At 40.8% G+C, this 25,254-nt stretch overlaps 1 protein-coding gene across 1 annotated transcript; it reads left to right on the forward strand.

The window, feature by feature from the left end:
* Nucleotides 1-14,824: 14,824 nt before the first annotated feature.
* Nucleotides 14,825-22,111, forward strand: LOC139313247 (vomeronasal type-2 receptor 26-like). Its single transcript, XM_070938750.1, has 5 exons — nt 14,825-14,941; nt 15,749-15,868; nt 18,817-19,035; nt 20,315-20,444; nt 21,207-22,111. Exons 1-5 carry the CDS (start codon nt 14,825-14,827, stop codon nt 22,109-22,111), a joined length of 1,491 nt encoding a protein of 496 aa, XP_070794851.1.
* The last annotated feature ends 3,143 nt before the right edge of the window (nt 22,112-25,254 follow it).

Below are 25,254 nucleotides of genomic sequence, written 5' to 3' on the forward strand. Positions count from 1 at the left end.
TAAAGTCTGAATTGGCAGCTAGCCACTGGGTTGCTACCAGCTTTATCTTCAAAGATTTTGTCGTATGGCTTATTAACTCCGGGCCGTCTGTGGGGGTGCGTGTGTGGGACGGGGACAGAACAGGTTTAGGGGAACTGGAGTAGCGGCAGTTGGAGGCTCCGCCTACCCGCCTGGACATCATCAAATATGCTCTGCGCATGCACAGAAGTGGCGCGCGAGCGAACCAATTACAAAGGTAAGTGAAATCCACCCCTGAACCACTCCCTCTCCCAAAGTGGAAGCAAGCATTCACCATTCACAACCTCTTCTGAATACTATTTTACATTTCCCTCCCTGCCTAAAAGCAACTGAGGCCACTTCATTCAGTGAGACAATCGAAAAAAGGGGTTTAAACAGAATCACGGGGTTACTTTATGATTGACACCAAAGAGTCTCACTCATCCCTCCAATAGAGCAATGGACAATTTTGAAATCATAGTTACCATATTTTCTGCAAAGGAATTTGGAAGCTTTTTCCCTTGCTATTCATTTTTATTTTTCCTTTCTGCACTTTTTATTTTTCTTTCTTTGCTTCTCTTTGTAATTAGTGTGTCAGGGTTCTGATAGATACCCTAATTAAATCATGAGCCTCGAGCCAAGCTTCAAAAGGAGCCTGAGTGGCGTAGAAGGCTAATGCCTCCTAAGGCAGCATTTAACATCCAGCTGTCTGCAATTACTGCAAGTTCAATTCTCACCAGGCTCAAGGTCGACTCAGCCTTCCATCCTTTCTAAGGTAGGTAAAATGAGGACCCGGTTTGTGGGGGCAATAAGCTGACTTTGTATAAATATACAAAAGTATGAAGGCTATTACTTAACGCATTGTAAGCCCCCCTGAGTCTCCGGAGAAGACATAAATCAAATTAAAAAAAAAAAGAAAGAAATCCAGTGATTTATTAGGAGCTTCATGGAGGCATGTTCCAAGTGAAGCCAACTCTGACCCCATGTAATTTGTGGCCCAGGCTTGACCCTGTTTCCCCCCTCCCCCCAGGGTGTGTTATCAATCACATTCGCCAACAGAGCAATTTTGCGGGTTGTAGGGATCACTCCCCTCCAGCCGCTGTGGGTAACCCTGGGAGACACCCTTGAGAGAGATATGTCTGGAATATGCTTTTGTTTTTGGCTGCCGTGCTGCTTCACCATTTTCCCATCCCCCTTGCCTATGGCAACTCGAGAGCAGGCCAGGGATGTTTTGTGAGTTGACATAGTGTGTGCATTTCTGAGTTTCTTTCTTTTTGCAAAACTTTTAATAGAAATATTTTTAAAAAATAGAGGTCAAACAAGGCAAGGAAACTAGAGGAAGAGCTGGAAAAAGAATACACGGGGTAGAGCTAATTGTTTCTGATTGGCAGGGATCCCTCCACCAATCAGAATGTCCATCCCAACCAGGGGGAAGAGAAACATATTGGAGGGAAAGATAAGCATGACAACAGGGTGCCACCATTTTTTCCCCTATTAAGATATGTAAAGAGCTCATTTGATACAGGGGTGAAAGCACCAGACTAGAAACTGGAAGACCATGAATTTATAATTTGGCTCAGGCAAACTTTGGGCCTGTCGCTCTCAGTCTAGACAAGGAGAAATCACTTCTGAAAAAACTTGCCTAGGAAACTACAGGGACCAGCAGTTGCCAGGAGTCAGCACTGTCTCCTGGCAACAGACAAGAGTCATAATAATAGATGCACACTAAGACTAGCCTGAATGTGTCATAATTCTATGAAGCCAGGAGAGTCTTCATCTTGGTTGCAAAAGTTCAGTAACTTACTATATCACCTGCCGCCTTTGCAATTAATAAATCATAATTTTGTTTCTCTCTGGTTATTGTCTCTGTTAAGTGAGCTTTTTTTTTTTTTACACCACGATGGAAACTAGGAGTTCATTCTGCATTGAGATCCCCAGATCCCCAGAGACGTCAGGTTCAACATCTGACAGCTGTGGCTACAAACTCCCTTGGCTGCCCTGGTTAGATGAAAGAGTTTGGATCTCTGCCAAAAGTAGGAATAAACATGATTAGCTCAGTCCGTAAGCGAGAGTTGGCCGCAGGTGCAGTTGCTCATAATAACTTTTTCTCCTGTTATGTGTCAGAGGAGCTTGGAACTGTGCCAGGATTTCTCACCTCTATAATTAAAACACCGCTCAGGTGTTTTTGCTGCTGTAACTTTGGCCAGGTGGCACCGTAGGGACTAAAGTAGAGAACCAAACTTTCTTTGCTCTCTTCCAGGCTGTCAACAACCAATTTCTCTGCATCCTCTCGATTAATACTTTGAATCCCAGTGTAATTATGCTTTAGGAAAATTCTTCAGGGAAAAAAAAAGTTCACTAAACTGAGATGAACTCATTCACAGATTCTGCCCAGAACTTTTTAGGAAGGGATTTTTGCATTTATCAAAATTTGAGCTCTGCCTTATAGCTGTACTTTCTGTTTTAAGATTTATTGATCCTTCCTTTATATGATTTTATTCTTATGTAAGGTTTTTGAATGCAGCTCAGAATCTGATAAATCCAATGAAACATGAGGCAATTGATTATCAGCTTTTATTGCTAGCTAGAAAGCAAAACTGTGTGATGCTTTCAGTCTCCCACCTTAAACAGCAGGCAGAAAGAAAAGCAAGTGCGTGCAAAAAAACATTTACTGAAACTTCTTATAGTTTACACAGCTTTCATAGATCGTCATTGTATAGAAACATAATTTCATATCATGCAAACCTCATGATTCTTCTCAGCGCCCTGAAAACAATGGACCTTAGAAGGGGAAAGAAATACATTTTCTGGCATACAGTAAAACCCAGAGCTTTGTCAGGGAATGCTATCTCACATTAGGTTGCTGAGAATACACATTTTAAGTCACAGCAAACAGGCAGAATTCACATTTTGCATTTCACAAGAAGTTACTTTAGCTAGGCTAAGCTTGGCAATTTGCCTAGAGGCTTTATCTTTGCAATTGGCACATTAAGTTACAATGGAGCTCCTCTCAGCAGCAATTAGCAAAAGCTGAATTAGGTTATACTCTGTGTATGCTCTAGGCCTTTCACTTCTTTTTGCAGGGGAGCTAAAGGGAGCATTCATAGCAGGGGTGGGTTCTACTTACCTTTATTACCGGTTCGCATCGGGAGCGTGCGCTCATGCGCAGATCACCTATGATGACGTCTGGTTCGGTGGGCGGAGCCTCCCGCTGGTTTTACTACCGGTTCTTGCGAACCGGTCCGAATCGGGGGCTACCCACCACTGATTCATAGGGTTCCTTTCTTTCTTCATTCTCTTTGCCCTAGGACTCTAGGGCACTTTGTGTGGCGCTTTGTGTTGAGTGGAGTGACTAGTCCAAAATCACCTTGACAGCTTCTGTAACTTAAGGGTACAGAAGAATACAGAAGAATTCATATTTAAAGATCACAAACTTGGCAAAAAAAAATCTCCTTAGGTCTCAGTATTGAGATATGATCAGGTTAACCAGTCTGAATAACATTGTAAAAGAACTTACTGCCTATAGTTCTGTAGAAAGTCAACACCCACCCCCTCCTAGAAGAATGAAATATTTTGAGAATATTAAAATAAATGAACTAGCTCATAGCATAGTTCAGCTCCCATTTTCCTCCCTTCTTTGTTAGAAGGGAGATCTTGCCAAATCTTGCTGGCTCCAGGGGATTATAAATGCTTCATTGGGTGAGGGTGACTTCCCCGCCGCCTTGAAAGAGGCGATGGTGAGACCTCTCCTCAAGAAGCCTTCCCTGGACCCAGCAGTGTTGGCTAATCATCGTCCGGTCTCCAACCTTCGTTTTGTTGCGAAGGTTGTTGAGAGTGTGGTTGCGCGACAGCTCCCCCAGCACCTGGATGAAACGACGTATCTGGATCCGTTCCAGTCGGGCTTCAGGCCTGGGTACAGCATGGAAACGGCATTGGTCGCATTGGTTGATGATCTCTGGAGGGCTCGGGACAGGGGTTGTTCCTCTGTCCTGGTCCTATTAGACCTCTCAGCGGCTTTTGATACCATCGACCACGGTATCATGCTGCACCGGTTGGAAGAGTTAGGGGTGGGGGGCACTGTACTACGGTGGTTCTCCTCCTTTCTCTCCGACCGGTTGCAGTCTGTGTTGGCAGGGGGGCAGAGGTCGACCCCGAGGCCCCTCATATGTGGGGTGCCACAAGGGTTGGTCCTCTTGCCCCTTTTGTTCAACATTTATGTAAAGCCGCTGGGCGAGATCATCCGTGGTTTCAGGGTGAAGTGCCACCAGTACGCTGATGACACCCAGCTGTACATCTCCACCCCGGACCACCCCAACAATGCCCTTGAAGTGATGTCCTGGTGCCTGGAGGCCGTGCGGATCTGGATGGGGAGGAACAGGCTCAGGCTCAATCCATCCAAGACCGAGTGGCTGTGGTTTCCGACGTCCCGATATAGTCAGTTGATGCCATTGCTGACTATTGGGGGCGAATCGCTGGCCCCCACGGAGAGGGCTCTCAACTTGGGCGTCCTCCTGGATTCACGGCTGTCTTTAGAAGAGCACTTGACAGCCGTGACCGGGAGGATTTTTCATCAGGTTCGCCAGATCCTTTCTGGATCAGGACTCCCTACACACAGTCACTCATGCCCTCGTCACTTCCCGCCTGGACTACTGCAATGCTCTCTACATGGGGTTCCCCTTGAGGAGCACCCGGAGGTTCCAACTGGCACAGAGTGAGGCCGCGCGGGTGGTTATGGGAGCAACATGGTGCTCCCGTGTGACACCTCTCCTGCGTGAGCTGCACTGGCTCCCGGTGGTCTTCCGGGTGCGCTTCAAGGTTTTGGTCACCACCTTTAGAGCGCTCCATGACTTAGGACCTGGTTATTTACAGGACCGCCTACTACCACAAGCAGCCTCCCACCGGCCAGTATGCTTTCATAGAGAGGGGCTCCTCTGGGTGCCATCAGCTAAACAATGTCGACTGGCGGCCCCCAGGGGGAGGGCCTTCTCTGTGGGGGCACCCACTATCTGGAATGAGCTCCCCCCAGAGATACGGAGGATCCCAGATCTATGCACTTTCTGCCGTGCTCTTAAGATTCTCCTATTCCAGCAAGCCTGCCTGGCCTAATTTTCTCCCCTGTTTTAAAATTCTTTTAAATCGAAATTTTAATCTGTTTTAAATTATTGGGATTTTTTAATTGTCTCGGGCTAAATTATTTAATCTGGTTTTAATTATGTCTTTTAACTTTTGTATCTATGTATTTTATTTTGTGCCTGTTCACCGCCCTGAGTCCTTCTGGAGTAGGGCGGTATATAAATCTAATAAAACAAACAAACAAACCAAACAAATAGTTTGCTGGAGTCAAGGTACACAATCAGCAGTGGGTTTCACATTATGTTACTACCAGTTTGCCATGCATGCTACATTTTAGGAAGGACATTGCATGAAATCTTTATGGCTGCTCACCTTGCATAGAGCAACTTTGGGGAGGTGACAAAATGCAAAACAAAAGAGCAAAGAAATATCAAATCCACAAAACCACAGCAGAATACAACACAGCCAAGGCCAAATCACAATCACATTAATTTTCCCCAAAATTATTCTCAATGCTGTAACCCATGGGTGTCAAACTCAATCACATCATGAGATGTCTCAGGATGTATCATGACATTTTTGCCTTTTCAGAGCTGGGGTGGGCATGATCTGCATGTGAAGCATCTGGAAGTTGGGCCGTCAGTTTGACAGGTGTGCTCTAGCCCAAGGATTGGGTGGGGGAGAGGTGTTCAGGGGTTTCCCAAAGGCCTCTCAATTCAAAAGGTTGGGACCATTTGAATCTTTGAGAGTAAGTTGTTCCAAAGGGTAGGTGCCTCCATACAGAAGACACCATTCTTGGGTCCCTCTAAGTGGTCCTTTTTCCTAGAAGGTATCCAAAACATGCCCATCTGACACAGGTCATGGACAAGGTAAATATTATTGGAGCTATTTTGTGGTCTATTTTGTGGAGGACGAAAATATAGCCTATTGATCTATTGGATTCAATAAGGCCTATGTGGATGATAGCAAGCCCCAGGATAGAGACATGAACCAAAGTCTCCAGCTAGGATGATTTCATAATGTAATAGAAATATTTGTAATTTGCTAAGCAGTTGCAATTTGTGTAATATGATTTAGCAAAGTAGGAGGTTTCATGCAGGGGTGAAATCTACTTACCTTCCCAACTGGTTCGGAAGTGTACGTGCCGTGCAAGTGCACTCACTTCACTCACGCATGCATGTGCATCCTGTGCGCACTTGGACCTTCTGCACATGCGCAGAGGGTAAAAAAAAATACTACTTAGTTAAAACCAGGAAGTAACAATGACCGGGTGCATGGGTGGGCGGAGCCTCATGCTGCCATCGCTACTGATTCTCCGAACCACCGGATGCCATCACTACCAGTTCAGTTGAACCGGTCCGAACCAGGAGCATTTCACCCCTGATTTCATGGGTATTTTTGAAACTAGAAGTATGAAACCATGAGAAATAAGGAACTGAAAGTAACAGATGGATAGAAGTTTCAGATGTACATGGTTGTATGTGGAGACTGATAGTCAGCAAGAAAGAACAAGGAAATAGGTTAGGTTAGAAAGTGACCGTTTGTGGGTGTCCCTTAGAAGAAAGGTATAAAAAGTGGAGCCTGAAATCAGCTCGGGGCCACTGGCCTATAGCTGTCTTTACTGGACCAGCTATGTCAGTGGACCTCATTGCAATGATGTTGTATTGATGTAACTTGTGTTATGATGGTTGTTTATGTTCCAAATTATTACTGAAACAAACCTCTGAATTTCAAAGTAAGGATTATTGATTTGTGTTGATGTCTTCTGTTTCTTTGATTGGATTTTTCCACGACATCACCAGAAAGAAACTGTGGGTGCTTCTGGGATCACACTTTGCCACCTTGCTATATATGTGTGTGTGTATAGAAAGATGATAGATAGAGAAGATACATTAGACGATAGAGACAGACAGACAGAGAAATGATAGATAGTGATTAGAGATTAGATAGATAGATAGATACTGTGTTTTCCCAAAAATAAGACCCTGGCTTATATTTTTTTGAACCCTGAAATAAGCACTTGGCCTTATTGCCATGCACTCAAAAGCCCGATTGGGCTTATTATCAGGGGATGTCTTATTTTGGGGAAAACAGGGTAGAGAATAGAATAGAATAGAATAGAATAGAATAGAATAGAATAGAATAGAATAGAATAGAATAGAATAGAATAGAATAGAATAACAGAGTTGGAAGGGACCTTGGAGGTCTTCTAGTCCAACCCCCTGCCCAGGCAGGGAACCCTATACCATTCCAGACAAATGGTTATCCAACATCTTCTTAAAAACTTCCAGTGTTGGACCATTCACAACTTCTGGAGGCAAGAAATGGTGTAGGGTCTCCTGCTTGGGCAGGGATTTGGACTAGATGACCTACAAGGCCCCTTCCAACTCTGTTATTCTGTTCTAATCAAGGAGAGGCAGTCTAGATCTAAATAGAAATTTCCTGTCAGAGAGAACAATTAATCCGTGCAACCGCTTGCTTCCAGAAGTTGTGGGTTTTTAAAAAGAGACTGCCCACCACTTGTCTGAAATGGCATAGGATCTTCTGCTTGAACAGGGGGTTGAACTAAAAGACCTCCAAGGTCCCTTCCAGCTCTATTCTGATTGATTGATTGATTGATTGATTGATATGTTGCTGTCCAGTAACACTTACCGTGTTAACTTCATCAGCCCACATGAACTTTCCTGTAATGTTTCTGAATGCTTTTTTTCACTCTAGTTTTATACCGAAGAACTACCAGAATTTCATGGCCTTGGTGTTTTCAGTCAAAGAGGTGAACAAAGATTTTGTTCTTCTCCCAAACATTACACTTGGCTTCCACATTTATAGCAATGACCAAGATGATCGATCCGTTTCCTCAAACAGCCTTTATCTGCTGTCCGCATGAGGCCGCATGGTTCCAGGTTATAAATGTGACAAGAGGACCTTCTGATCTCAGCCATTGGAGATTTCACTTCACATTTCTCATGGCTAATGGCCTCCATCTTCGGCGTCTTCAAGGTCCCACAGGTAAGGGGATTGCCTTGGATACACTATGGAGTGGGAAAACAGCAGGAACATGTACAGAAGCTAAAAAGATGAAACTAGAGGTATTTAGGGAGGTAGATCCTGAGTATGTGACTTTGAGAATGCGTGTGTAAAAACTTCATTTTTATATTTTATCTGTCAAGATAAAATGTTAGGTAACCCCCAAAGAAATTGGGTAATGAGATGATTCTGAAATTAACTGCATCTGCAAAAAGGAATTCCTTTTTCGGTGAAGAGTTTAAATTAGCCTTATATCGTGAATACCCCACTCACTATTTGTAAGATGTATAAGAGAAATGAACTTCGATATCATCCCTAACCATGTAAAAATCAACAAAACACTTCTTCTACCAACACCTGCATTATTGACCACTTTTACAAGGCTACAATTCATCACCATGTTTAGCCCTATATGGAAAAAAAAAAATTCTGGCATAGGCCAGACTCCATCTTGGGTGCAGTTGCTCAAGGGTTTCAGGTAGGCCAAATCCCACCTGGACCCTGACCCTCAATTCCATCTGCTTGAAGAACAAGAGACACCAATATGTTTTCCCCCTTCTGGTACATGTAGGAAAGTAATTGCTAAGTGGGTAGGATGTTACTCTCCCTTGCAATTATCAGAAGTACAGTAATTCTTAATGTATCCCCCATAGATTTTTACCCACAAAAGTCTTCCAAGATAAAACCTGTCTAGATGAAATAAAGTCTGAGCTCTCCCATTTCACCTCAAGTTTTTTTGCAAACAAGTAATTTCTTGCGATCCATGAAACTGAACTGGGCTCAATGTTGTCTTCAGTGACAACTTTTGCAAGCCAACAAGAAAGACACAGACTCAGAGGATGATTAGAACTTCAGGAAAAACAATTGCTACCAACCTGCCTTCCCTTGAGGACCTGTATACTGCTTGAGTCGAAAAGAGGACTGTGAAAATACTGAGAGACCCCTCGCATCCTGGACATAAACTGTTTCAACTTCTACCCTCAAAACAATGCTTTGAGCACTGCACACCAGAACAACTAGACACAAGAACAGTTTTTTCCTGAACGCCATCACTCTGCTAAACAAATAATTCCCTCAACACTGTCAAACTATTCACTAAGTCTGCATTACTATTAATCTTCTCATCGTTCCCATCACCCATCTCCTCCCACTTATGACTGTATGACTGTAACCTTGTTGCTGGTATCCTTAAGATTTATTTATTTGTTCCTTGCGACTATCATTAAGTGTTGTACCCTATGATTCTTAACGAATATATCTTTTCTTTTTATGTACACCAAGAGCATATGCACCAAGACAAATTCCTTGTGTGTCCAATCACACTTGGCCAATAAAGAATTCTTTTCTATTTTATTCTAACTCAAACTAGATAAGGGAAAGCACCCTTGATATGAATTAGCCTCAAGGCCACCCATGTGGCACAGCCTGCTTCTTCTCTCCTAAAGCCTTGGTGGGATTTTTTGGAAGTCACCTGCAGTTCAGCTTCTCAACCAACTTTGATATATGGTCTAAGAAGGAAGTGAGAAGTATGAATGGGCTTGCTGTCCTGCTCCTTCTCTTTTGGCTCCTGCCTTCAACAAGGCATAAGATTTTGCAAACTGTATGTGTAGCGAGGAACCCTCTGCGAACTGTGGAGGACTATTACAAGCCTGGAGATCTCATTATTGGGGGGAATTTGCTCCTGGAAAAGTTTGCTCCCTTTAGAATGATAGAGTTTCACCATCAGCCATCAAAGACAAGAATTACAAAAAGGTATGTTTTACTCAGAAGGGAATAGATTCGAAGAGTTTCTGCAATTTGGGGATTCAGAAGATGCCTTTCATAAATTAATATTCTTTTTTTCCCCATGTTTTATTTGTTTTAATTATATAACACTCAATTTTCATCAAACAGTGTGTATTCTGGGTACAGTTATATTATGATAGTCATATTTATACATCTTCGTTATATTTGGTCATCACCATCATATTAATAATATAATAACATTATGATATAATAACCTTAATAATTAACATTTAATATCATCTTCTTCTTTTTTTCCCCAGCGGGTTTTTTTTAAATTTCTTCTTCTTTGCAGTAAGTACTTGGTGTTTAATTACTTGACTTTTATATGGTTCAACCTCAGAGACCACACTAACTTGCTGAGTCTTTAGGTGTATTGTTTTATATATATATATATATATATATATATATATATATATATATATATATATATATATATATATATATATATATATGTTTTCTCAGGTTTTCGCGGGTGTTTGTATGTAGGTCTTTGGTTATTCGGGTCTTCTCCCACGTAAAATTGGAAGTGTCTTGGCGACGTTTCGACGAAGTCTCATTCGTCATCTTCAGGCTGGTGTTCTCGGCTTCGTGCTCCTGGAAGCACGAAGCCGAGAACACCAGCCTGAAGATGACGAATGAGACTTCGTCGAAACGTCGCCAAGACACTTCCAATTTTACGTGGGAGAAGACCCGAATAACCAAAGACCTACATATATATATATATATATATATATATATATATCTTTTTTCTTTTTTCATAGGCTTTTATGTGCATATTCTCTCTAGCCAGGTTTTACCTATGTAAACTTAGTTGTTCTTCAGCCCTAGGTTCTGTGAAATCTCATTCACAAGTTCTTGGGCCCTTTTTCTGCTGACAAACTGCAACTCTGTGTTGCTTCCTGGGAGACCCAGATAGCTATTTCTGCCTCTTAAGGCGTCCTCGGTGGGCCACACCCACTTCCCAATTATCCTCCCTGTAAAGGCATAATGTATCTTTTTTCTTTTTTCATAGGCTTTTATGTGCATATTCTCTCTAGCCAGGTTTTACCTATGTAAACTTAGTTGTTCTTCAGCCCTAGGTTCTGTGAAATCTCATTCACAAGTTCTTGGGCCCTTTTTCTGCTGACAAACTGCAACTCTGTGTTGCTTCCTGGGAGACCCAGATAGCTATTTCTACCTCTTAAGGCGTCCCCAGATAGCCAGAAGCCTATGAAAAAAGAAAAAAGATACATTATGCCTTTACAGGGAGGATAATTGGGAAGTTTGGCTACGTAGGGAAAACCTGGCTAGAAGAAAAACATATATATATATATTTTTTTTTTATTTTCAAAAAAACCAAAACAAAACACAATATAAAAACCATTATCATTCCATACAATCAAAGACAGTGTAACAGTCGGTGACATTTTTTGTGCTCCTCCTTTCTTCAATTTATCACTAAACATTTTAACTTATTTTCAAAAAATTTCAACATCGATTTGTATCATAAATATCTCTAATTTTTATTCTCTATCCTTTAGTAAAATAAATCCCATATCAAATAATATTGTCTATCTTCCTGTTCTTTTATTTCAGATGTCAATTTGCTCATTTCAGCACCATCCATCATTTTCTTAATAATTTCTTCATCGTTAGGTAACTTTTCTCCTTTCCAGTTTTTAGCAAATACAATTCTAGCTATTGTCAAGAGATTCATGATTAAATATTGCAGTTCTTTATTGTATATCTCCAGTACGATCCCTAATAAAAATATCTCTGGTTTAAAATCAATATGTCTCTTTATCATTTTTTCCAACCACGTGTGTATCTTAGTCCAATATCTCCTTGCTTCTACGCATGTCCACCATATGTGGTAGTAGGATCCTGGGGTCTGATGACATTTCCAACATTTCTCCAATTTATTCTGGAACGTTCTGGCTATTCTCAAGGGGATAAATGCCACTTGTAAAACATCTTATACAAATTCTCTTTATATGCTGTAGACATTGTCATTTTTTAATTATGTGACCACAATTTTTGCCATTTCTCTAAATCAATACCATAGCCAAAATTCTTCCCCCATGCTATCATTGATTCTTTAACTAGTTCTTCTTCCAATTTAACTTCTAGCATATAACCATATAGCTTTTTAATTACATGATCATCAGAACCTGTCAAAATCTTATCCAAATTAGTCAATACATTATAAAACCCTTCTTGTTTAAGATCTTCTCGATATCTAGGAAGTATTTGCATATATGTAAACCAATCCATTTTATACCCTTGATCTTCTATATCTTGCTTTAATTTAAGTTCACCCTTTTCATCCAATAGTTCCTTATGATTTGTTTCCATTTAAACGTCCTTGGATATGAAAATGCTTCAATTGTAGATACCCAGACTGGTATCTTCAAATAGTGTCCTTTTTTTATCTTCTCCCAGTTCAACCATAAGGCTTCACGTATTTTATGTCTTCTAAAATACCCCTATATTTTAGTTCCTTTATACCACAAAAAGGCATGCCATCCCAACAACAAATCATGTCCCTCCAAAGTTAACAAACTACTATTTCCTAATGATATCCATTCTTTAATCCACATTAAACTAGCTACTTGGTAATAAAATTCAAAGTTAGGTAAGCCAAAACCACCCCTCATTTTAGCATCTTGTAACAGCTTCATTTTTATTCTTGCCTTTTCCCCCTGCCAAATGTATTTCAGTATCATTTTATTCAAATCTATAAAAAATTCCTTGTCCAGCTTTATCTGAATCGTTTAGAATAAATATAGAATTCTAAGCAAAATGTTTATCTTAATGGTTGCAATTCTCCCAATTATAGTTGCAAATTTCCCCATTTTTCCAAAACTTGTCCTATCTGTCGCTTAATATAGTTATCTTCTTTGAGAGAGCTACACCTTGCTGTTAATTGTATACCCAGATATTTTACCTTATTCGTAATCTGGATACTTGAAATCTCCATCAGTTCTTCTTTTTGGTTTTTCAGCATATTTTTAGTCAATATCTTTGTCTTTTCTTTATTAATTTTTAGACCAGCCACTTCTCTGAACTCTCCAATTCTTTCTAGCAATTTATTTATTCATGTTACAGTTTCTTCCATAATGAAAACCAAATTGTCTGCCAAAGCTTGTAACTTATATTCCTCTTGCTGAATTTTCATACCTTTTATCTCCTAAACTAATGGCTGCTGCTCCACTGCTGGAAGAAGGGCTTTCCTGGCTCAACCAGGGACTTAGTGATGTCCCTGGGACCCTCAGGACGTGCCCTCTACTAACACAGTCAAAACGAGACTGTGTGGTCCAGTTCGGACCGCCAGCAGCGGAGTTTCTCAGCGGAGTTCCAGGAGCCCTAGAAACCCTGCGCGTCTCGCTGCAGCACCAACTTCCCTTTCTCATCACCATCATATTAATAATATAATAACATTATGATATAATAACCTTAATACTTAACATTTAACATTGTCTTCTTTTTAACGACTCTCCTCTGTACCATTTCCTCCCTTTATATCTCTTCCTTTCTAACTTCTGTTTCTATTACCGGGCCATTGATAAAATGTGTCCCATATCAAAAAATACTCTGTTTCTTCTTTATCCTTAATAGCAAGTGTTAATCTATCCATTTCTGCACAATCTAAGAATATCACATGTGGTGTTCATGCCCAAGAGCTAGAAAATATTGGATAAAAATACAGACATGGCTGGAAAAAAATGATAAAATTACATATAGATCTGAAACCAGATATATTTTTGCTGGGCCTTCTACCAGAAAAATATGATAAAAAGAATGCATATTTGATTTTACATATATTAACGGCAGCCAGAATTTATTTGCGTAACAATGGAAAAGTGATGAGACCTCTTTCTGAGGAGAATGTAGTTAAAAAACATAAATTATTATTCTACTGAGGCTTGCAGGTTCTGCTGTAGTTCAGAAGCCTTGGTACTTTCCTGGATAAAGAAACCTTCTTATAAAATAGGGTAGAATGTTCCAGTTTCTTCAGGAAGATGATAAACAGCACAATAAGTGAGGAAGGGTATACGTGTCAGAAACTGTGCTGGCTTAGTGAAAAAGGTTATTTCTATTATTCGTTTGGACAAAAAAGTCATGCTGGAAAATTCAGAGAAAAGACAAATCTATTTACAATGGATAGCTAATCAATCTTGTGGCCTTCATTGGAGTATTGTGAACAGAGTGGTTCCCAGAGCTGAAATACTGTATTTTTCAGAGTATAAAACAGACTTTTCCCCCCTAAAAGAGGATGAACATTTGGGTCTGTCTTATACACTGAATGTAGCCCCACCCAGCCACTGGCCCCCAACCTTTGGCCTCTGCACGTCCTCTCAAACGGAGCTTTTGGATGCTGCAAACGCAGCCTCTCAAACAGAATTTTTTTCCTTATTTTCCTCCCCGCAAAATAAGGTGTGTTTTATACTCCGGAGCGTCTTATACTCAAAAAAATGCGGTACTCTTTAAAGGGATAATCAAACTGCTAAATCTATTAAAGATATTTCTCATGTGGATGAGTCATGGCTGCTTAGGGTTGTAAATGTCTAAACGTCTCAGCCGCTCTCTACATGGACCATGGTTTCATGAGGATGGTCCATCCACACAATCTTCTTAATCACATTTTTTTGTCCAAGGACACACAATAAATATATTCACCACGTCAAAGTCCGGGAGAGCACCCCTACAAACACACTTAAGGAAAGGCAACCTCCCTTAGCACCCAAAATGTTCTCTCTAATATTTCCCAATGTTTTCTCATTACAGCATTGAATTCAAGAATTATCCGCTAATTCTGGCCTTGGTACATGCAGTCACAAAAATCAACAAGGATTTGGTTCTGCTTCCCAACATCACACTCAGCTACCATATTTATGACAATAAGGAGACTGTTAGGAGGATTTCCTGGAACAGCCTCTCTCTTCTGTCCACACGAGGCCAAATGGTTCCAGCTTACAAATGTGACAAGCAGGATACATTGCTCTCTGTTGTTGGAGATGTCAACTCCCAATACTCAAGGCAGTTGGCCTCCATCTTCAGCATCTTCAAGGTCCCACAGGTAAAGGGGTTATATAGGGGACCTACATAAAAATAAAAAATTATATTTATTAGTGCTTAAGCAAAGTACACTTGTAGAATAAACCAATCTCGTCTATACATAGCAAAGAAAAAGCATTCAGCTGCATAATCTTCATGTCAGGTTTCGGTGTCATCTCAAATAAATAGTCTATTTATTTCCTATTTCCAAACAAATAGTCTTTGATGAAATCTTTCATTTATTAAGCACGACAATCTGTCCCTGACTACATCGTAGCCAACACTGACTTCCTGACCCCAAACCTTCCCTTTCCGTTCCCCAATTCTCTGTGTCTCATTGGCCAGCTTCCAAATCATTGTCCCCATATCTACTACTTCAGCTCCCAGGAATGTCCCCCCTCCCATCCCATCTCCTAGGCTAGGGGATATTATCTTCAGGGAAAATAAGTAGGTGAAAAGTCAAGCGTCCTCTTGCCATCTGCCCCCTCTTCTCCTCCTTATGTCAGTACTGGAACGAATGTAGTTTGGAGTGCTGACACTTCACACACCTGTTGAAATCAGAATTTGTAATTGTAACTAGAAGCCTTTCACTCCATTCAAAGTGAATCAATTGAACAAGCAGGGCAGAAAGCTACTGATACTGACCCTTAACATGAGTATATAATATTGTTATAAAAAATTATGACAAGACGCTCCTTTTCTGCAGCTAGGTTTCCACTTCCTCAAATTCACTCAGGAAGACAGAACTCTGTTCCCTTCCTTTTTCCGGATTAGCCCCAATGAATTTCCTCAGTATGTGGGTTTAGTCCGGCTGCTCCTGCATTTCCAGTGGAACTGGGTTGGGCTGGTGGCCCCTGAAAATGACAATGGAGAACTTTTCATCTCAACTCTGAGGCCGATGCTCCAGGAGAAGGAGATCTGCCTGGCCTTCACTCACCTGTTGGAATCTGTATCTGCTATCTTTTCAACGGAAAAGTGTATTTCTTTAATCCCAACGTGGAATAAAGCTGAGGTGATTATTGTATTTGGAGAATCCAAGTGTATTAAAACTATATATGCATCTCTGCATTATTTTAAAAAATCCAGTAATTCTGCAGTTAAAATTGTTTGGATCCTAACTTCCCATTGGGAGATAAGCGCATCTCACCAAATGCTGACATTTCTAAAGCCTTTCCATGGTGCATTGCATTTCAGGGATCATAGTTATGATATCCCAGAATTCAGGCATGTTTTTCTATCTTTAGACCCCTTGAACCCTCAAGGAGACCCCTTTCTCCTTCTGTGGTGGGAAAGCATGTTTGGCTGCAAGATCCAGAAACCAGGAGAGAGACTTCAAAAGGGGAAAAAACAATGTAAGGGAAAGGAGAATTTAAAGGATGTGCCATCTTACATGTTTGAACCAAGCATGACAGGCCAAAGTTACAACATCTACAATGCCATTTATGCTGTGGCACACACTTTACATACCATGCATGGATCAGGAGCCATGATGAATCTTGGAAAAAGGATCACAAATGTCCAGTCATGACAGGTAATTTCTCTGAAATTCTCTAAAATTCTCTGAATTTTACCCAGTCCACAGATCCTTAGAACTTCCCATAGACATTTCTTCCTGAAATAGAATAGAATAGAACAGAACAGAACAGAACAGAACAGAACAGAACAGAACAGAACAGAACAGAACAGAACAGAATTCTTTATTGGCCAAGTGTGATTGGACACACAAAGAATTTGTCTTTGGTGCATATGCTCTCAGTGTACATAAAAAGACAAGATACATTCGTCAAGAATCATAAGGTACAACACTTAATGTTAGTCATAGGGTACAATCAAATCATACTAGGAAACAATTAATATAAATCGTAAGGATACAGCAACAAGTTACAGTCACGCAGTCTTACATCGGAGGAGATGGGTGATAGGAAGGATGAGAAGATTAATAGTATTGCAGTCTTACTTAATGGTTTGACACTGTTGAGGGAATTATTTGTTTAGGAGAGTGATGGCGTTCATGGAAAAACTGTTCTTTTGTCTAGTTGTTCTGGTGTGCAGTGCTCTATGGCATTGTTTTGAGGATAGGAGTTGAAACAATTTATGTCCAGGATGCGAGGGGTCTGTAGATATTTTCACAGCCCTCTTTTTGACTCGTGCAGTATACAGTTCCTGGAAGGCAAGTTGGTAGTAATTGTTTTTTCTGCAGTTAATTTATGAAATATGTCCATGTCGCCCATCTAATAATATCTGAAAATAAACTAAAGTATAAAATAGCAAACAGCAAACAAAGAGCCATTATTAAAATATGATAAAATAACTATAATGATTTGATTAAAAAGACAATGCATAACCAAAGCCGTTTTCAATAAGATCCTCGAAGGAAAATTCTTCCTATAAGGTCCTGAAAGATCTTGAATGGTTATCGGATTTTCATGGGATGAATCCCTATTCCAGGTAGGAGATGTCAACCCCCAGACCAAGGGAGGCAAGATCTGGTTGCCTTAATGCAAGATGTTTCAAAAGGCCAGTGGAAGTCCTGGCCACATTTGAAGAACCACCAAAGTTTCTTTTTGCATGCTGCCTGCATCCAACTAACCTGTAATAAGATGCTAGGCTCAATTTATTTTTATTATTTATTTATTTATTTATTTATTTATTTATTTATTTATTTATTTATTTATTTATTTATTTAATTTGTATACCCCCCTTCTCCCAAAAGGGTGGTGGACAGCCAAAATTAAAAATACATATAATACAAAAGTTAAGAAAGCTAAAATAAATTAAATCATCGGCCTCCCAATTTAAAACCCCAAGTCTATAAAATTAAAAAAATTCCCATTAAAAAAAACATTTAGGCTAGGCCCGCTTGCTGGAATAAATAAGTCTTCAGGGCCTTACGGAAGGTCCGGAGGTCCGGGATCAGTCGTATTCCGGGAGGTAGCTCGTTCCACAGGGCGGGTGCCCCCACAGAGAAGGCTCTTCCCCTGGGGGCCGCCAGCCGACATTGCTTGACCGACGGCACCCTGAGGAGATCCTCTCTGTGGGAGCGTACTGGTTGGTGGGAGGTTATCGGTAGCAGCAGGCAGTCTCGCAAGTACCCTGGCCCTAAGCCATGGAGCGCTTTAAAGGTGAGAACCAACACCTTGAAGTGCACCCGGAAGACCACCAGGAGCCAGTGCAGCTCGCGCAGGAGAGGTGTTACGTGGGAGCGCCATGCTGCTCCCATAATCACCCGCGCGGCCGCATTCTGGACCAGTTGGAGCCTCTGGGTGCGCCTCTGGTTTAGTGCACCCTGTTATTAACACAGCTGCCTGCAATTTCTGCTGGTTCGAATCTCTCCAAGGCTCAAGGTTGACTCAGCCTTCCATCCTTTCTAAGGTAGGTGAAATGAGGACCCAGTTTGTGGGGGCAATAAGCTGACTTTGTATAAAATATACAAAAGAATGAAGGCTATTGCTTAAAGCATTGTAAGCCGCCCTGAGTCTCCAGAGAAGGGCGGCATATAAACCAAATTAAAAAAAAAATACTGCATTCTAACCACTGTGCCACCACGGCTCATTAATCTGGGTTCCCTTTTCAATAAATCAGAATAGAGCTGGAAGGGACCTTCCTTAGAGGTCTTCTAGAAAACCTCCAGTAATGAAGCACCCACAACTTCTGAAGGCAAGTTGTTCCATTGGTTAATTAGCCTCACTGTTGGGGGTGGAGAGCCATCTCTAATTCTCCAATATGAGATTCACATGATTCCATGATGTTCTCGATCACTCAGTTATCCATCAACCTAAGATGTAAAGCTTTAAAGATTTGTAATTATCTCCTAAAATGATGGTCAGCAGAGAATGATAGAATCCATGATGTCTCATTTTTAATTACTCCACTTTCCAAGGGTCTCTTTTCTTTCAGCTTCTTGCCTATTTGAAGAATGTCAGGTTCAATAACAGTGCTGGAAATGAAGTCTCGTTCTTAGAAAATGGACCCATGTCTGCTCGCTATGATCTTTTCAACTGGATTTTCCTCCCCAATCAATCTTTTGTCCACATGAAAGTTGGGCAAATGGATCCCAGGGTTTCCCAAGGCCAGGATTTTACCATCAACTCCAATGCAATCGTCTGGGCCAAAAAGGTGGGCTGGAAGGAAATGTCCTGAATTCAGAAAAAGGTTCATGTTCTCCTGGACATGCATAGAGCTTTCTTACCAAGGTCACTCATGGTGGTTTATTCCTTGTGAAAAAGCCTCATGTAGACCACAGTTTTCCCCCAAATGGCCTGGCTGGGCTTGCTTCCTCAGGAGAAAAAATATGGTGCAGGTCAGCTGAGGGAGCAGATAATTGCAGGCACTTAAACTGCAGGGTGATGATGGTGGATGCAGTTGGGTCTTTGCACCATGACTGGGGGCTCTATGCATTGAAGCTATGCTGGAGCAGCAGGGGCTTCAGGCTGTGCTACAATGCTGGGACATTTAAAGCTTTCCGCTACACTGTGGCTCAAGGGTTAGTGCCTCAATTAGGTTCAATAAGTGGGGACTACCTTTAGCAATAGCAACAGCACTTAGGCTTATGTACCACTTCATAGTATATACCACTTATATACCACTTCATAGTGCTTTACAGACATCTCTAAGCTGTTTACAGAGTCAGCATATTGCCCCCAACAATATGGGTCCTCAGTTGGATGGAAGGATGGAAGGCTGAGCCAACTTTGAACAGGGGAGAATTGAACTGTTGTCAGTTGGAAGAATTAGCCTGAAAAGTTGCACTCTAACCACTGTGCCATCAAGTCTTTGAAAGAATAGGATGGGATAGGATAGGATAGGATAGGATAGGACAGGACAGGACAGGACAGGACAGGGGAGGGGAGGGGAGAGGAGAGGAGAGGAGAGGAGAGGAGAGGAGAGGAGAGGAGAGGAGAGGAGAGGAGAGAAGAGAAGAGAAGAGAAGAGAAGAGAAGAGAAGAGAAGAGAAGAGAAGAGAAGAGAAGAGAAGAGAAGAGAAGAGAAGAGAAGAGAAGAGAAGAGAAGAGAAGAGAAGAGAAATTTCTCCTTAGTTCTAGGTTGCTTCTCTCCTTGATTAGTTTCCACCCACTACTTCTTGTCCTGCCTTCAAGTGCTTTGGAGAATAAATTGACTCCCGGTTCTTTGTGGCAGCTCCTGAGATATTGGAACACTGCTAACATGTGAGCCCTCATTCTTCTTTTCATTATGAAATAAGTGCCAGTCCCAAACATCAATTGGTTAGCTGGTTGTGCCACTGGTTTCAAATCTCCAGGAACTCTTCTGGTTGATGTTTCAGGATGGTGAACCTGTTCTTCTAAAGACCTTTTGAAGATGGAGCTCTCAAGAGGGAAATTAAATGATGCATGACCATCAAATAGGCCATCTCAAACTTTTCTCTTTTCTCTCTTAGAAAGTGCCCTTTGCCAGGTGTGGCAGGAAGAGGTGCCAGGCAGGTGAGAAGAGAACTGTTCCAGAGGGTGAGCAGGTTTGCTGCTACCAATGTGACCCTTGTCCAGAAGGCACCATTTCTAATCAGACAGGTAGAGCAACCTTCAAATGAAGATCGTTCACGTTCAGGGAAACCATTCAATATATTAAAATATTCAGTGATTTTGGTGATTTGTGGTAGGTCTGACATGCTTCACAATAGAGATGCAAATTGTTGTGCCCCCACCAGCCTAATTTTCCATTTCTGAGGAACTAGGATTGGCAAGATTGTGCTCTTCACAAAATTTACAAGGTGCATTCAAGACAAAAATTTGCAGATTTCTTACTCTCTTTTCCATTCCTCTTATCACATACCAATAGGAAAAGCAACTATGATCATTTCCCTGAATGTATGGTACAACGTGGTTGAGTGTTCAAATTTTGTATTATTTCACCCCTGGTTTGTGTGCATTTGTGTGTTACCTTATGATTTTATAACACTCTGAAGGATCATGAAACTATGCAGCAAAATGCAGGATTCCTAACTGAGAGAGCAGTCAATCTTCTTAGGCTTCCATTACAAAGTGGGGGGGGGGGAATCAAGTGCCAACCCTTCTCTCCCTCGGAAAAATATTGCAAAATTTGGTACAGGTGATTACAGAGACAGAGATCTCAATATCTGAACAACTGATCCTCCAGGCTCTTTTGGAACCAAAAACAAGTTGATTTTTATAGGGCACGATAAGCTGCCCAGGGTGTCCTTTCTTATTGAATTGACAGATGTGGAAAGGAGTCATATCTGAGATGTGTGGCAGGAGGTATAATTCTTACTATTCTTGCTCCAGAAATATTTAGATGAAGAATCTTCATTTCAGATGCAGCTCGCTGTGACTCCTGCCCAGAAGACCAGTATCCCAACATGGACAAGGACCAATGCATTGCAAAGAAGATCCACTTTCTTGCCTATCAAGACACTCTGGGATACTCTTTAACATCTCTCGCTCTTTCTCTCTCTTTGATCACATTGGCAGTCCTAGTAATTTTCCATAAGCATCATGACACACCGATCGTCAAGGCCAACAATCGAGATCTGACATACATCCTCCTGGTCTCCCTCCTGCTCTGCTTCCTCTGCTCTTTCCTCTTCATTGATCAACCTGGGAAGTTCACCTGTCTCTTACGGCAAACTGCCTTTGCCATTCTCTTTTCCCTTGCAGTTTCCTCTGTTTTGGCAAAAACTGTCATGGTGGTTCTGGCTTTCATGGCCACCAAGCCAGGAAACAAAACAAGGAAACTCTTAGGAAAACCACTGACCAACTCCATTGTCATAGTGTGTCCCCTGGTCCAAGCACTTCTTTGTGCCACCTGGCTGGCAACTTCTCCCCCATTTCCCAGGTTGGACTTCCATTCCTTGGTAGGAGAGACAATCTTGGAATGTAATGAAGGTTCAGCTTCAATGTTTTATGCTGTCCTTGCCTTCCTGGGTGTTCTGGCCCTCATCAGTTTCACGGTGGCCTTTCTGGCTAGGAAATTGCCAGACAGCTTTAATGAAGCCAAGTTCATTACTTTCAGCATGCTGGTCTTTTGCAGTGTTTGGATCACCTTCCTCCCCACCTACCTGAGCACCAAAGGGAAGTCCATGGTGGCCGTGGAGATCTTCTCCATCTTGGCCTCTGGAGCTGCTCTTTTGACTTGTATTTTTTTCCCCAAATGCTACATTATCCTACTAAGGCCCGATCTGAATTGTAGGGAAAATATGATAAGAAACAAAAATCTTTAATTAATGCAGCCATGGGAAACATTCATATTTATATTGTTGACATGTTTACCACCTGATGATATTTTTAAAACATGAAAACAGAGGAGGAAAATGTTCATTAAATAATGCCTTATCAAATACTTCAACTGGTTACAGTAAGCCTCTCGTTGTTGATTTCAGTAGATATAAAAATTGAATGAATCAATGAATGAATGGATGGATGTTCTTATTGTGTTAATTACTAAATTAACTAAATTGACTTTAGTAAAAGTAAACCTTTAACTTCAAAAATGTTGTTGAGGGTCTTTCTTTCCTATATGCTCAGGTTGGGACAAACTTGACATCATCACTCATCATAAACCTCTGGACTCTTTTTTTTTTTTTTTTTTTTAGAAATCCCTTTATTAACACTTAAAATCCAAAAACCCAAGTTAAAATACCTTTATGACAAAAATACATCCGTAATAATTATACAATTCTATGTCTTTCTGACAGTACTTAATTCTTAACTTTCTTCATCTATTCCCCCATATTCTTTCTTAATCGACATATTTAATCACATTTTATATCTTATTTTGTTCTATACATTCCTTATTTTTAATTTCTATCCATTGATACTAGTTATCCCAAGTAAAGTAATATTCTGAGGTTCCTTATTGTTTAACTCTAAAGTAAGTTTGTCCATTTCTGCACATTCGAAAATTTTCTGGATTATTGCACTGTCTGTTGGAATAGTGGAGATTTTCCAAGCTTACGCCAGTACGATTCTAGCTGCTGTAGTTGTATGAATAATTAAATATTTTATCCTTTTAGGATAATTTTTTTTAGTAATCCCCAGAAGAAACAGTCAAGGTTTAAATTCTATTTTATAGTGTGTAATTTCTTTTAGCCATTTTTGTATTTTAAGCCAGAATTTTTTAATTTCTGGGCAAAGCTACCATACATGGAAGTAGGTGCCTTGTACTTGATTTTAGAACATTTTATACTGGTTCTCTTTATATGCAACAGATTTTGTTAATATATAGTTTTTCTCCCATATTTTTTCCCATTCTTCTAACTCAATGTTGTGCCCAATATTTTTTGCCCATGCTATCATTGGTCCCTTTACAATTTCTTCTTCTAAGTCAAAATTTCACACTTCACACTTGTAATGTAATTGATACAGTAAATTGTCTATGGGGCCTATATAGGGCTATAGGGCTATCATTATAGTGCCATCAAAATTGATTGTTTATTTCTATGGAGATTCTCAGACACCCAGGTCATGATTGTCCCAAAGTTCTTGTTCTTGTTGTTGTTGTTGTTTTAAAGAGCAACTGGACTTTTTGAAGAAGTTGCACTTCTAATCCAAGAAGCTTCTAAAGTTATGACTGAATGGAGGAAGATGGAAGAATTTATATTCCTTGCAGTCATCTGGTTGTTAGTACTCTTTCTCAGAGTCTTTGAGGCAACTGGGAGGTTTACCTGTATCCTCAGGGTCTTCTGAATAGTGCAAATTGGTGTGGAATCTGCTGAAAGGATTGGTAGTTTATATACTATCAAGTCAGTGTCAATTCTTAGTGGCCACAAAGATAGATTTTCTAACGTAGCATCTGTCCCCAGTCTGGTCGTGAAGCTCTTCCAATGAAGTGAAACGTCTTCAAAGAAAAACAAGAAAGTCCAGTTGCCTCCTGAAAAAGCACCTTTGGGACAACCATGACCTGGATGACTGAGAATCTCCACAGACACTTCCGGTGAAGAGTTTAAATTAGCCTTATATCGTGAATACCCCACTCACTATTTGTAAGATGTATAAGAGAAATGAGCTTCGATATCATCCCTAACCATGTAAGAATCAATAAAACACTTCTTCTACCAACACCTGCATTATTGACCACTTTTACAAGACTTCATCACCATGTTTAGCCCTATATGAGAAAAAAAAAATCAGGCATAGGCCACACTCCACCTTGGGTGCAGTTGCTCAGGGGTTTCAGGTAGGCCAAATCCCACCTGGACCCTGATCCTCAATTCCATCTGCTTGAAGAACAAGAGACACCAATATGTTTTTCCCCTTCTGGTACATGTAGGAAAGCAATTGCTAAGTGGGTAGGATGTTACTCTCCCTTGCAATTATCAGAAGTACAGTAATTCTTAATGTATCCCCCATAGATTTTTACCCACAAAAGTCTTCCAAAATAAAACCTGTCTAGATGAAATAAAGTCTGAGCTCTCCCAAGAAGAACTGGACATTTCACCTCAAGTTTTTTTGCAAACAAGTAATTTCTTGCGATCCATGAAACTGAACTGGGCTAAATTTTGTCTTCAGTGACAACTTTTGCAAGCCAACAAGAAAGACACAGACTCAGAGGATGATTAGAACTTCAGGAAAAACAATTGCTACCAACCTGCCTTCCCTTGAGGACCTGTATACTGCTTGAGTTGAAAAGAGGACTGTGAAAATACTGAGAGACCCCTCGCATCCTGGACATAAACTGTTTCAACTCCTACCCTCAAAACAATGCTATTGAGCACTGCACACCAGAACAACTAGACACAAGAACAGTTTTTTCCTGAGCGCCATCACTCTGCTAAACAAATAATTCCCTCAACACTGTCAAACTATTTACTAAATCTGCACTACTATTAATCTTCTCATCGTTCTTATCAGCCATCTCCTCCCACTTATGACTGTATGACTGTTACCTTGTTGCTGGTTTCCTTACGATTCATATTGACTGTTTCCTAATATGTTTTGATAGCTTATTTTCTCCCTATGACTATCATTAAGTGTTGTACCCTATGATTCTTAACGAATATATCTTTTCTTTTTATGTACACCAAGAGCATATGCACCAAGACAAATTCCTTGTGTGTCCAATCACACTTGGCCAATAAAGAATTCTTTTCTATTCTATTCTAACTCAAACTAGATAAGGGAAAGCACCCTTGATATGAATTAGCCTCAAGTCCACCCATGTGGCACAGCCTGCTTCTTCTCTCCTAAAGCCTTGGTGGGATTTTGTGGAAGTCACCTGCAGTTCAGCTTCTCAACCAACTTTGATATATGGTCTAAGAAGGAAGTGAGAAGTATGAATGGGTTTGCTGTCCTGCTCCTTCTCTTTTGGCTCCTGCCTTCAACAAGGCATAAGATTTTGCAAACTGTATGTGTAGCAAGGAACCCT

The sequence above is a fragment of the Pituophis catenifer genome, unplaced genomic scaffold, assembly GCF_029215685.1.
Source record: "Pituophis catenifer annectens isolate HBS135680 unplaced genomic scaffold, rPitCat1.0.hap2 SCAF_1, whole genome shotgun sequence".
Lineage (NCBI taxonomy): Eukaryota > Metazoa > Chordata > Lepidosauria > Squamata > Colubridae > Pituophis > Pituophis catenifer.